This window comes from Bombina bombina, chromosome 9, assembly GCF_027579735.1.
Source record: "Bombina bombina isolate aBomBom1 chromosome 9, aBomBom1.pri, whole genome shotgun sequence".
In the NCBI taxonomy this organism is placed as follows: domain Eukaryota; kingdom Metazoa; phylum Chordata; class Amphibia; order Anura; family Bombinatoridae; genus Bombina; species Bombina bombina.
Window position 1 is genome coordinate 139,263,480 of NC_069507.1, and position 12,695 is coordinate 139,276,174.

The 12,695-nt window shown below is 41.3% G+C and overlaps 1 protein-coding gene across 1 annotated transcript in view; it reads left to right on the forward strand.

Annotated features, from left to right (window-relative positions):
- The window catches only part of LOC128640077 (uncharacterized), a 227,037-nt gene extending 217,762 nt beyond the window's left edge, over positions 1 to 9,275 (forward strand). Inside the window, exon 10 of the mRNA XM_053692408.1 lies at positions 8,848 to 9,275. Within this exon, the coding sequence (XP_053548383.1) occupies positions 8,848 to 9,049 (202 nt within the window). The 3' untranslated portion in view covers positions 9,050 to 9,275. The remainder of the gene's footprint in view (positions 1 to 8,847) is intronic.
- The last annotated feature ends 3,420 nt before the right edge of the window (positions 9,276 to 12,695 follow it).

Sequence of the window (12,695 nt, forward strand, 5' to 3'; positions counted from 1 at the left end):
CTTTTTCACTGGGGGCCTTCTCTAATCATAGGCAGAGCCTCATTTTCGCGCCTCTATTGCGCAGTTGTTTTTGGGAAGCAAGACATGCAGATGCATGTGTGAGGAGCTCAGATACATAGAAAAAGCTTACTGAAGGCGTCATTTGGTATCGTATTCCCCTTTGGGCTTGGTTGGGTCTCAGCAAAGCAGATACCAGGGACTGTATAGGGGTTAAATATAAAAACGGCTCCGGTTCCGTTATTTTAAGAGTTAAAGCTTTCAAATTTGGTGTGCAATACTTTTAAGGCTTTAAGACACTGTGGTGAAATTTTGGTGAATTTTGAACAATTCCTTCATACTTTTTCACATTTTCAGTAATAAAGTGTGTTCAGTTTAAAATTTAAAGTGACAGTAACGGTTTTATTTTAAAACGTTTTTTGTACTTTGTTATCAAGTTTATGCCTGTTTAACATGTCTGAACTATCAGATAGACTATGTTCTGTATGTGGGGAAGCCAAGGTTCCTTCTCATTTAAATAGATGTGATTTATGTGACACAAAATTTAGAGAAAATGATGCCCAAGATGATTCCTCAAGTGAGGGGAGTAAGCATGGTACTGCATCATCCCCTCCTTCGTCTACGCCAGTCTTGCCCACACATCTAGTGCGCCAATACTCCTTACTATGCAACAATTAACGGCTGTAATGGATAATTCTATCAAAAACATTTTAGCCAAAATGCCCACTTATCAGCGAAAGCGCGACTGCTCTGTTTTAGAAAATACTGAAGAGCATGAGGACGCTGATGATATTGGTTCTGAAGTGCCCCTACACCAGTCTGAGGGGGCCAGGGAGGTTTTGTCTGAGGGAGAAATTTCAGATTCAGGGAAAATTTCTCAACAAGCTGAACCTGATGTGATTACATTCAAATTTAAATTGGAACATCTCCGCGCTCTGCTTAAGGAGGTGTTATCTACTCTGGATGATTGTGAGAATTTGGTCATTCCAGAGAAATTATGTAAGATGGACAAGTTCCTAGAGGTCCCGGGGCCCCCCGAAGCTTTTCCTATACCCAAGCGGGTGGCGGACATTGTAAACAAAGAATGGGAAAGGCCCGGCATACCTTTTGTCCCTCCCCCTATATTTAAGAAATTGTTTCCTATGGTCGACCCCAGAAAGGACTTATGGCAGACAGTCCCCAAGGTCGAGGGGGCGGTTTCTACTCTAAACAAACGCACTACTATCCCTATAGAAGATAGTTGTGCTTTCAAAGATCCTATGGATAAAAAATTAGAGGGTTTGCTTAAAAAGATGTTTGTTCAGCAAGGTTACCTTCTACAACCAATTTCATGCATGGTTCCTGTCACTACAGCAGCGTGTTTCTGGTTCGATGAACTAGAAAAGTCGCTCAATAAAGATTCTTCTTATGAGGAGATTATGGACAGAATTCATGCTCTCAAATTGGCTAACTCTTTTACTTTAGATGCCACTTTGCAATTGGCTAGATTAGCGGCGAAAAATTCAGGGTTTGCTATTGTGGCGCGCAGAGCGCTTTGGCTAAAATCTTGGTCAGCGGATGCGTCTTCCAAGAACAAATTGCTTAACATACCTTTCAAGGGGAAAACGCTGTTTGGCCCTGACTTGAAAGAGATTATTTCTGATATCACTGGGGGTAAGGGCCACGCCCTTCCTCAGGATAGGTCTTTCAAGGCTAAAAATAAACCAAATTTTCGTCCCTTTCGCAGAAACGGACCAGCCCCAAGTGCTACATCCTCTAAGCAAGAGGGTAATACTTCTCAAACCAAGCCAGCCTGGAGGCCAATGCAAGGCTGGAACAAAGGTAAGCAGGCCAAGAAACCTGCCACTGCTACCAAGACAGCATGAGATGTTGGCCCCCGATCCGGGACCGGATCTGGTGGGGGGCAGACTTTCTCTCTTCGCTCAGGCTTGGGCAAGAGATGTTCTGGATCCTTGGGCGCTAGAAATAGTCTCCCAAGGTTATCTTCTGGAATTCAAGGAGCTTCCCCCAAGGGGGAGGTTCCACAGGTCTCAATTGTCTTCAGACCACATAAAAAGACAGGCATTCTTACATTGTGTAGAAGACCTGTTAAAAATGGGAGTGATTCATCCTGTTCCATTAGGAGAACAAGGGATGGGATTCTACTCCAATCTGTTCATAGTTCCCAAAAAAGAGGGAACATTCAGACCAATCTTAGATCTCAAGATCCTAAACAAGTTTCTCAAGGTTCCATCGTTCAAAATGGAAACCATTCGGACAATTCTTCCTTCCATCCAGGAAGGTCAATTCATGACCACGGTGGATTTAAAGGATGCGTATCTACATATTCCTATCCACAAGGAACATCATCGGTTCCTAAGGTTCGCCTTTCTGGACAAGCATTACCAGTTTGTGGCACTTCCATTCGGATTAGCCACTGCTCCAAGAATTTTCACAAAGGTACTAGGGTCCCTTCTAGCGGTGCTACGACCAAGGGGCATTGCAGTAGTACCTTACTTGGACGACATACTGATTCAAGCGTCGTCCCTACCACAAGCAAAGGCTCATACGGACATTGTCCTGGCCTTTCTCAGATCTCACGGGTGGAAAGTGAACGTAGAAAAAAGTTCTCTATCTCCGTCAACAAGAGTTCCCTTCTTGGGAACAATAATAGACTCCTTAGAAATGAGGATTTTTCTGACAGAGGCCAGAAAATCAAAACTTCTAAGCTCTTGTCAAGTACTTCATTCTGTTCCTCTTCCTTCCATAGCGCAGTGCATGGAAGTAATAGGTTTGATGGTCGCGGCAATGGACATAGTTCCTTTTGCGCGAATTCATCTGAGACCATTACAACTGTGCATGCTCAGTCAGTGGAATGGGGATTATACAGACTTGTCTCCGACGATACAAGTAGATCAGAGGTCCAGAGATTCACTCCGTTGGTGGCTGACCCTGGACAACCTGTCACAGGGGATGAGTTTCCGCAGACCAGAGTGGGTCATTGTCACGACCGACGCCAGTCTGGTGGGCTGGGGCGCGGTCTGGGAACTCCTGAAAGCTCAGGGTCTTTGGTCTCGGGAAGAATCTCTTCTCCCGATAAATATTCTGGAACTGAGAGCGATATTCAATGCTCTCAAGGCTTGGCCTCAGCTAGCAAAGGCCAAATTCATACGGTTTCAATCAGACAACATGACGACTGTTGCGTATATCAACCATCAGGGGGGAACAAGGAGTTCCCTGGCGATGGAAGAAGTGACCAAAATCATTCAATGGGCGGAGACTCACTCCTGCCACTTGTCTGCAATCCACATCCCAGGAGTGGAAAATTGGGAAGCGGATTTTCTGAGTCGTCAGACATTTCATCCGGGGGAGTGGGAACTCCATCCGGAAATCTTTGCCCAAATTACTCAATTGTGGGGCATTCCAGACATGGATCTGATGGCCTCTCGTCAGAACTTCAAGGTTCCTTGCTACGGGTCCAGATCCAGGGATCCCAAGGCGACTCTAGTAGATGCACTAGTAGCACCTTGGACCTTCAACCTAGCTTATGTATTCCCACCGTTTCCTCTCATCCCCAGGCTGGTAGCCAGGATCAATCAGGAGAGGGCATCGGTGATCTTGATAGCTCCTGCGTGGCCACGCAGGACTTGGTATGCAGACCTGGTGAATATGTCATCGGCTCCACCATGGAAGCTACCTTTGAGACAGGACCTTCTTGTTCAAGGTCCGTTCGAACATCCGAATCTGGCCTCACTCCAACTGACTGCTTGGAGATTGAACGCTTGATTTTATCAAAGCGAGGGTTCTCAGATTCTGTCATTGATACTCTTGTTCAGGCCAGAAAGCCTGTAACTAGAAAAATCTACCATAAAATATGGAAAAAATATATCTGTTGGTGTGAATCTAAAGGATTCCCATGGAACAAGATAAAAATTCCTAAGATTCTATCCTTTCTTCAAGAAGGTTTGGAGAAAGGATTATCTGCAAGTTCTTTGAAGGGACAGATTTCTGCTTTATCTGTTTTACTTCACAAAAAGCTGGCGGCTGTGCCAGATGTTCAAGCTTTTGTTCAGGCTCTGGTTAGAATCAAGCCTGTTTACAAACCTTTGACTCCTCCTTGGAGTCTCAATTTGGTTCTTTCAGTTCTTCAGGGGGTTCCGTTTGAACCCTTACATTCCGTAGATATTAAGTTATTATCTTGGAAAGTTTTGTTTTTGGTTGCAATTTCTTCTGCTAGAAGAGTTTCAGAGTTATCTGCTCTGCAGTGTTCTCCTCCTTATCTGGTGTTCCATGCAGATAAGGTGGTTTTGCGTACTAAACCTGGTTTTCTTCCGAAAGTTGTTTCTAACAAAAACATTAACCAGGAGATAGTCGTGCCTTCTTTGTGTCCGAATCCAGTTTCAAAGAAGGAACGTTTGTTGCACAATTTGGATGTAGTTCGTGCTCTAAAATTCTATTTAGATGCTACAAAGGATTTCAGACAAACATCTTCCTTGTTTGTTGTTTATTCTGGTAAAAGGAGAGGTCAAAAAGCAACTTCTACCTCTCTCTCTTTTTGGCTTAAAAGCATCATCAGATTGGCTTATGAGACTGCCGGACGGCAGCCTCCTGAAAGAATCACAGCTCATTCCACTAGGGCCGTGGCTTCCATATGGGCCTTCAAGGACGAGGCTTCTGTTGATCAGATATGTAAGGCAGCGACTTGGTCTTCACTGCACACTTTTACTAAATTTTATAAATTTGATACTTTTGCTTCTTCTGAGGCTATTTTTGGGAGAAAGGTTTTGCAAGCCGTGGTGCCTTCCATCTAGGTGACCTGATTTGCTCCCTCCCATCATCCGTGTCCTAAAGCTTTGGTATTGGTTCCCACAAGTAAGGATGACGCCGTGGACCGGACACACCTATGTTGGAGAAAACAGAATTTATGTTTACCTGATAAATTACTTTCTCCAACGGTGTGTCCGGTCCACGGCCCGCCCTGGTTTTTTAATCAGGTCTGATAATTTATTTTCTTTAACTACAGTCACCACGGTATCATATGATTTCTCCTATGCAAATATTCCTCCTTTACGTCGGTCGAATGACTGGGGAAGGCGGAGCCTAGGAGGGATCATGTGACCAGCTTTGCTGGGCTCTTTGCCATTTCCTGTTGGGGAAGAGAATATCCCACAAGTAAGGATGACGCCGTGGACCGGACACACCGTTGGAGAAAGTAATTTATCAGGTAAACATAAATTCTGTTTTTTCTAACTTTGACCCCCAAAATCTGTTACACATCTACAATCACCAAAAAACACCCATGCTAAATAGTTTATAAATTTTGTCCTGAGTTTAGAAATACCCAATGTTTACATGTTCTTTGCTTTTTTTGCAATTTATGGGGCAATAAATACAAGTAGCACTTTGCTATTTCCAAACCACTTTTTTTTCAAAATTAGCGCTAGTTACTTTGGAACCCTGATATCTGTCAGGAATAACTGAATATCCCTTGACATGTGTATATTTTGTTTTATAAGACATCCCAAAGTATTGATCTAGGCCCATTTTGGTATATTTCATGCCACCATTTCACCGCCAAATGCGATAAAAAAAAAAAAAAAGTTCCCTTTTTCACAAATTTTGTCACAAACTTTAGGTTTCCCACTGAAATTATTTACAAACAGCTTCTGCAATTATGGCACAAATGGTTGTAAATGCTTCTCTGGGATCCCCTTTTTCGGAAATAACAGACTTATATGGCTTTGTGGTTACTTTTTGGTAATTAGAAGGCCGCTAAATGCCGCTGCGCACCACACGTGTTTTATGCCCAGGAGTGAAGGGGTTAATCAGGGAGCTTGTAGGGTTAATTTTAGCTTTAGTGTAGTAGACAACCCCAAGTATTGATCTGGCCCATTTTGGTATATTTTATGCCACCATTTCACCGCAAAATGCGAGCAAATAAAAAAAAAAACTTCACATTTTTCACAATTTTAGGTTTCTCACTGAAATTATTTACAAACAGCTTGTGCTATTATGGCAGAAATTGTTGTAAAAGCTTCTCTGGGATCCCCTTTGTTCAGAAATAGCAGACTTATATGGCTTTGGCGTTGCTTTTTGGTAATTAGAAGGCCGCTAAATGCTGCTGCGCACCACACGTGAATTATGCCCAGCAGTGAAGGGGTTAAATTAGGTAGCTTATAGGGAGCTTGCAGGGTTAATTTTAGAGATCAGCCTCCCACCCCCTGATCCCTCCCAAACAGCTCTCTTCCCTCCCCCACCCCACAATTGTTCCCGCCATCTTAAGTACTGGCAGAAAGTCTGCCAGTACTAAATAAGTTTTTTTTGTTTTGTTTTTTAAATAAAAATAATAAAATATTTTAGTTGTGATGGACCCCTGCCTTAGCACCAACCTCCCTGATCCCCCCCTCCAGCTCTCTAACCCTCTCCCCTACCTAATTACCGCCATCTTGGGTACTGGCAGCTGTCTGCCAGTACCCAGTTTGGCCCCACAAACCAAAGTATTTTAATTTTATTTATAACTTTATTTTTATTTTTAATTATTTCTGTAGTGTAGCAGCCCCCCACAATACCCCCACCCCCTCCCCCTCCCAGATCCTTTTATATGTAAAAAAAAAAAAATTTTACTTTTTTTCCCCTTCCTTCCAGTTCCTTCATTGGTGTCAGTGTGGCTAATGCGTGCACGTGCACGCCCCCCGTCCTCCCACCGAGACAACGGCACCATCGCTACCGGTGCAGAGAAGGCCACAGAGTGGCTCTCTGCATCGGAGGCTTGTAAAGGGGTATTGCAGGATGCCTCCATATCGAGGCATCACTGCAATACCCTCAGAGCTGCTGGAAGTGGTTTTGATCACTTCCAGCACTCTGTTAGACAACTGATGTACCAGGTACGTCTATTGTCATTAACAGTTAGTTTTTGCATGACGTACCTGGTACGTCAGTTGTCATTAAGGGGTTAAAGGGGCATGAAACCTAACATTTTTATTTCATGATTTAGAGAGAGCATAGCATTTTAAATAACTTTCTAATTTACTTCTATTATCTAATTGTCTTCATTTTCTTTATATCCTTCGTTGAAAAGCATATCTAGATATGCTCAGAAGCTTGAAGCTAGCTGCTTATTGAACACATTTGTAAGCCAATGAAAATGGACATACACGTTCAGCCACTATATAAAACAGAAGTAAATTGGAAAGTTGAATAATTCTAAGTTTCATGTCCCTTTAACTCTTGAGGGGTTTGGTGTGGAGCTGACCTGTGCAGCCAATGCTTGAGACCGTGTGTAATCAAGTGCAGTAGCACAAATCATGTTTGCTTTTGTGCCCTTGATCCTCTTTGATTCTTTCTTGTTTTAATGAGCCCATATGTGGTTAAACTTTGCCAAACTAGAAGGACCAGTAACTAGAGTAGAATAGCACAAGCTACAAATGCATAATAAAGACAATTACGCAATAACGTGTGTGAATTTCAAACGAGTAGTAGATTTTTCTGCCAAATTTCAGTTATTTCCATTTTCCTTCCACCTGTATCATGTGACCTCCATCAACCAATTACAAAACACAAATATGTATACTTTGCACTCCTGCACATTCTCAGTAGGAGCTAATGCTTCAGAAAGTGTGCATGCAAAAATCATATAACTTTCATTTTAACTTAGAGCATTTTATTATTGCACCATTGCTTGTATATAACAGTCTGTTTAACCCCTTAAAATAGATTAAATACATAGTAAAATACATCTCCAGAGCATGAGTGCACTAATGAGGGAGTTTATCAGGTGAGCCAGTGACATGAAAAATGTGTGAAATTTGGGATACCAAGAGAACAAAGCAAATTTGAAAATAAGTGTCTAAAAATTGTGTGCCAAATTGTCTGAATCATGATATTTGACTTTTCTATCCCTTTCGATCAGCGGGGGGGGGGGGGGTTTATCGGCCCACCAGATGTTATGGACTACATCTCCCATGATGCTTTGCCAGCATTATGGCTGAAAGAGCATTATGGGAGATGTAGTCCATAACATCTGGAGGGCCGATAATTGCCCACCCCTGCTTTAGATAAAGGTTACTTTATTTTTGATCAAACACTTGTTCCCAAAACAAAATAATCTGTTTTAAAGAGGAAACTATTTAGCAGTATTTTAAAAAGGGACTTTGAAAATCCCAATGAATCTCCTCACCCCAATGCAGTGTCAAAGTCCCTTTTTTAAAATACTGCTAAATAGTTTCCTCTTTAGATTATTTCGTTTTGGGAAGTTATTATTACTGTTTGTTATAGAAAGGAAAAAACACCACATGTTGGGAAAACCCTTTTCTAAAAACCTTCCACTATGCCATAAAGACCAGCTTGTGGGCCCGTGTTTCTGGCGAGTCTTCAGACTCGCCAGAAACAGCAGTTATGGAGCAGCGGTCTAAAGACCGCTGCTCCATAACCCTGTCCACCTGCTCTGAGGCGGACATGAATCGCCACAATTCAACCCGATTGAGTACGATTGGGTTGATTGACACCCCCTGCTGGCGGCCCATTGGCTGCGAGTCTGCAGGGGGCGGCGTTGCACCAGCAGCTCTTGTGAGCTGCTGGTGCAATGCTGAATACGTAGAGCGTATTGCTCTCCGCATTCAGTGATGTCTGTTGGACCTGATCCGCACTGTCAGATCAGGTCCGACAGACATTTGATAATTCGGCCTCTTTATCTGAACAAATTTAGGTTAATTTATGTCTACTCTTTTGACTTTGGTTTTGGAGAAATATTATTATATTTTATTCTAGTTTGCTGTATGTCCGTAAGTAATAGACTTTTAAAACACAATGCTTTATACTGGTTGTAGAATTTACATAGTCTCACTATTTTTTTGTTTTTTTTGTTATTTACAGGCTTTTTGAGGAACGAAGAATTATACCTTCTAAAGTATCTATTAGAGGACCGAATAGATCTGCACCATATGATCCTACTACGAGAGCACTTCAACAATTCTTAGAACAGAACGCGAGACCTCCATTACATGTGAAACAAATGCCTCGCTTACCAGTTCCTCCTGTTGATTATAACTTTAATATGCCAACTAGATTTAATTGAATTTAAAGTTTAGATTGTTTAGTCACTTTTAAGAGACCCTAAGTTTTCATGTTAATGTTTAATTCATCTTTAGAATATTTGAAGAATGATTGAATATAATTGATTTTTTTTTAATAATCTATTTTGTTTGATTTCTGTTCGTGGTAGTTTTTTAATCTGTTGTCATACATTTATATTACTTTAAAACCTAAATAAACCAAAATTGCAAATTAAATTCCAAACAAAACATTTTCTTACACGCATTTATTGACAATCCATGCCTGATATTTACCTATGTTGTCAACAATCCACATATCTCATCAGATTTGAGTTTTCCGTTCAGCTTCCAGTTCCTAAATAAGTATTATGCAGCAATATCAAATGGTACCAATTTATTTTAGCTTAAAGGGACAGTAAACGCCAATTTCTTTTACAAAGATAGGACGAGTCCACGGGTTTCATCCTTACTTGTGGGATATTATCCTCCTGCTAACAGGAAGTGGCAAAGAGCACCACAGCAGAGCTGTGTATATATAGCTCCTTCCCTCCCAACCAAGTCATTCTCTTTGCCTGTGTTAACATAGGAAGAGGTAAAGTGAAAGAGGTGATATTTTTAGTTTAAATCAAGAAGTTTGTTATTTTAAAATGGTACCGGTGAGTACTATTTTTCTCAGGGTGACTGCAGAAATCGTTTCTAGTCAGGAAAGAAGAACTAGAAAATTTTTCACCCTGATGCAGATGATCTTAGCAATTTTCTCTACGATCCACTGGTTCCCACTAGCAGCTGAGGGTAATGCAGAGAACAGATCTTCAGAGTGGAGAATGCTGTCATGCTACAAGCAGCATTGAGGTATGTGCAGTCGTTTTTTCTGGGAGAGACATAGTATACCAGAACAGGCTGACATTTTCCCCCATACAGGGGAGAGGTAAGCAGTTTACACTATACAATACGAATACAATAGTGTCCATGGCAGTCCCTTTATTATATATACCATACATTTTTATTTAGTGTATACACAGGGTTACAAACTGATGTTTCACTTATATGTTTGTTACGTTTGATAAAGTGTACACACAGGGTTACAAGCTGTGGTTCCACTTATGTTTATTACGTTGGATAAAGTGTACACACAGGGTTACAAGCTGATGTTTTCACTTTATATGTGTGGTGTGATGCTGGGAGAAGCGTTTCGGACATATTCATCACTTGATTTGATTGCAAAAACTGGCTCAGGGGTATTTTGTCTCTAAAAGGATTATGAAGTTCCTTATGAGACATGGCTTGGCAGACATTTTCTTTCCCCATGTGGGTTTTTTCTGACTAGAGTTGCGCTCCCAAGGGGGCGGAGCCTATTTTTCGCGCACTTCGCAGTTTATATTCAGCAGAGGTTTGCAATAGGGCCTATGTTACTATACAAAACATCCCTTACCAAAGGCTTCAGTTGGTTCTGGGGGCAGGTAGACGCCACAGAGCAGCTGTGGCAAGGTGCTGAGTGCTGCTCATAAAATAAGTTATTTATTTAAATTGTTATTAAACTAAATATTATCCGTTTATACCGTGGTGCAATATTATTATAACTTTTGGACTAGTGCCTAATATAGTTGCCTTGCTGCAGGCGTTTTTGGGTATTGCCAGAAAAATTGTTGCACTTTAATATTTAAAGGCGCAGTCCAGATTTTTCATTAAATTGTACTTTATACATTTTGTGAAAACTATACCATATAGCAATTATAACAAAGTCTATTATATTTATTGCTAGTCTGTCCAACATGTCTGAGCCTGAGGAAACTACTTGCTCAATGTGTTTAGATGCCATTGTGGAACCCCCCCATTACATTTTGTCCTGCATGTACTGAAAGGGCCTTACAGTGTAAAGAGCCCAAGGATAATGCTCAGCCAGTGGAGAATCGGGGTATGCCGCTAACCTCTCCCCAAGCGTCACAACCTTTAACTCCCACGCAAGCGTCGCCGGGTTTTTCAACTGCGTCTGCTTTATTTTCTCTGCAAGATAGCTGCAGTTATGTCATCTACCCTTACAGAGGTTTATTATCTAAATTGCCAGTGTTACAGGGCAAACGCAGTGTTGGGGTAACTATATTTAGACTCCGGCCGGAGTGACTCTGACTGAGAGTAGCTGATACCAATATCCACAGAATTCTGGAGAATCACCAAGTAACTGACAGACACAATATGGATGCTTGGCAATTCTGATTTATTTCCGGCAAAGCAAACTGTTATAATCTTTTACAAATTCACAAAAAGCAGAAGTGACTTTGCCATATATGGGTATATCACATTTCTTTATCATGTACTGTCAGCAGTAATTTGTATGCCCATCACCCCTGCCATATTAGTAGCAATGTGGTTTGTCAGTAGAACAAATTATGTAGCAATACATATGCAAAGCAAATACAGAAGTTTATGATATTGGGACATTACAGTAGCAATGAAAAATAATACATTTTGGAGTTTGCAGAAATATTAACCCCATAATAGCATACAGTGATATAGTAATAAGGCACATTATAGGGCCTATGGAATATATATATATCTACATTCCCCTCTTTGATCACAAAGTGATCACAACAATCAGCATTATACCTGAGTGTTTATAATGTTGGGGATCTCATATGTATCGTTGCGCATTTCATATGTGGAAGGTATGCCTCTTAACAAATTCTCATATTCATGTTCAGCATGCCTCTTAATAGTGGCCTTAATTCTTCTGCGAAGAGTGCAAGTGAGGTAAAGATTCCATATTGTGAACAGTATTAATATACATGCAATAAGGAGTGGGTAGAATGACATTTGTAATATCTGTTTACCTGTTGTAGACCAGCCGGTCAACGAATCATACCAATGATGTGTAAGATCATTTTGTATTTTTGATGATACAGATAACAACTTGTTTTCTCTTGCAAGGTGTATCCAGTCCACGGATTCATCCTTACTTGTGGGATATTCTCATTCCCTACAGGAAGTGGCAAAGAGAGCACACAGCAGAGCTGTCCATATAGCTCCCCCTCTAGCTCCGCCCCCAGTCATTCTCTTTGCCGCTCTAACAGAAGAGCATCTCCACGGGAGTGTAAAGTGAATGTGGTGTTAGATTTGTAGTTTTATTATCTTCAATCAAAAGTTTATTTTTAAATGGTACCGGTTTGTACTATTTACTCTCTGGCAGAAATGTGATGAAGAATTCTGCTGAGAGGAAAATGATTTTAGCATGTTGTAACTAAAATCCGTTGCTGTTCCCACACAGGACTGAGGAGTACCAGAAAACTTCGGTTGGGGGGAACAGTTTGCAGGCTTAACTGCTATAAGGTATGTTCAGAAGACTGACAAGAATCCCCATGTGGGGAAGGTAAGCCATATTCTGAGACTCAGTATAGAAGGAAGGCTTAATTAACAGGGCTCAACACTGTTAAAGGGCAATCGATTATTTTATAGAGAAAATATAATCATTATACAAGTTTTTATTACACTTGGATGTGTTTTATGGGGTTTTATTCCACATGGCATATATTTAGACACCTATTTAGGGTTTTGAAGGCCCCACAACTCCGGAGTGGAGAGGGAGGGGGCCTAAATTTTGCGCCTCAGTTGCGCAGTGGATATTGCAGACAGCTTCATGCAGCTTCATGTGGAGGGTCCAAAGACTACTTGAGG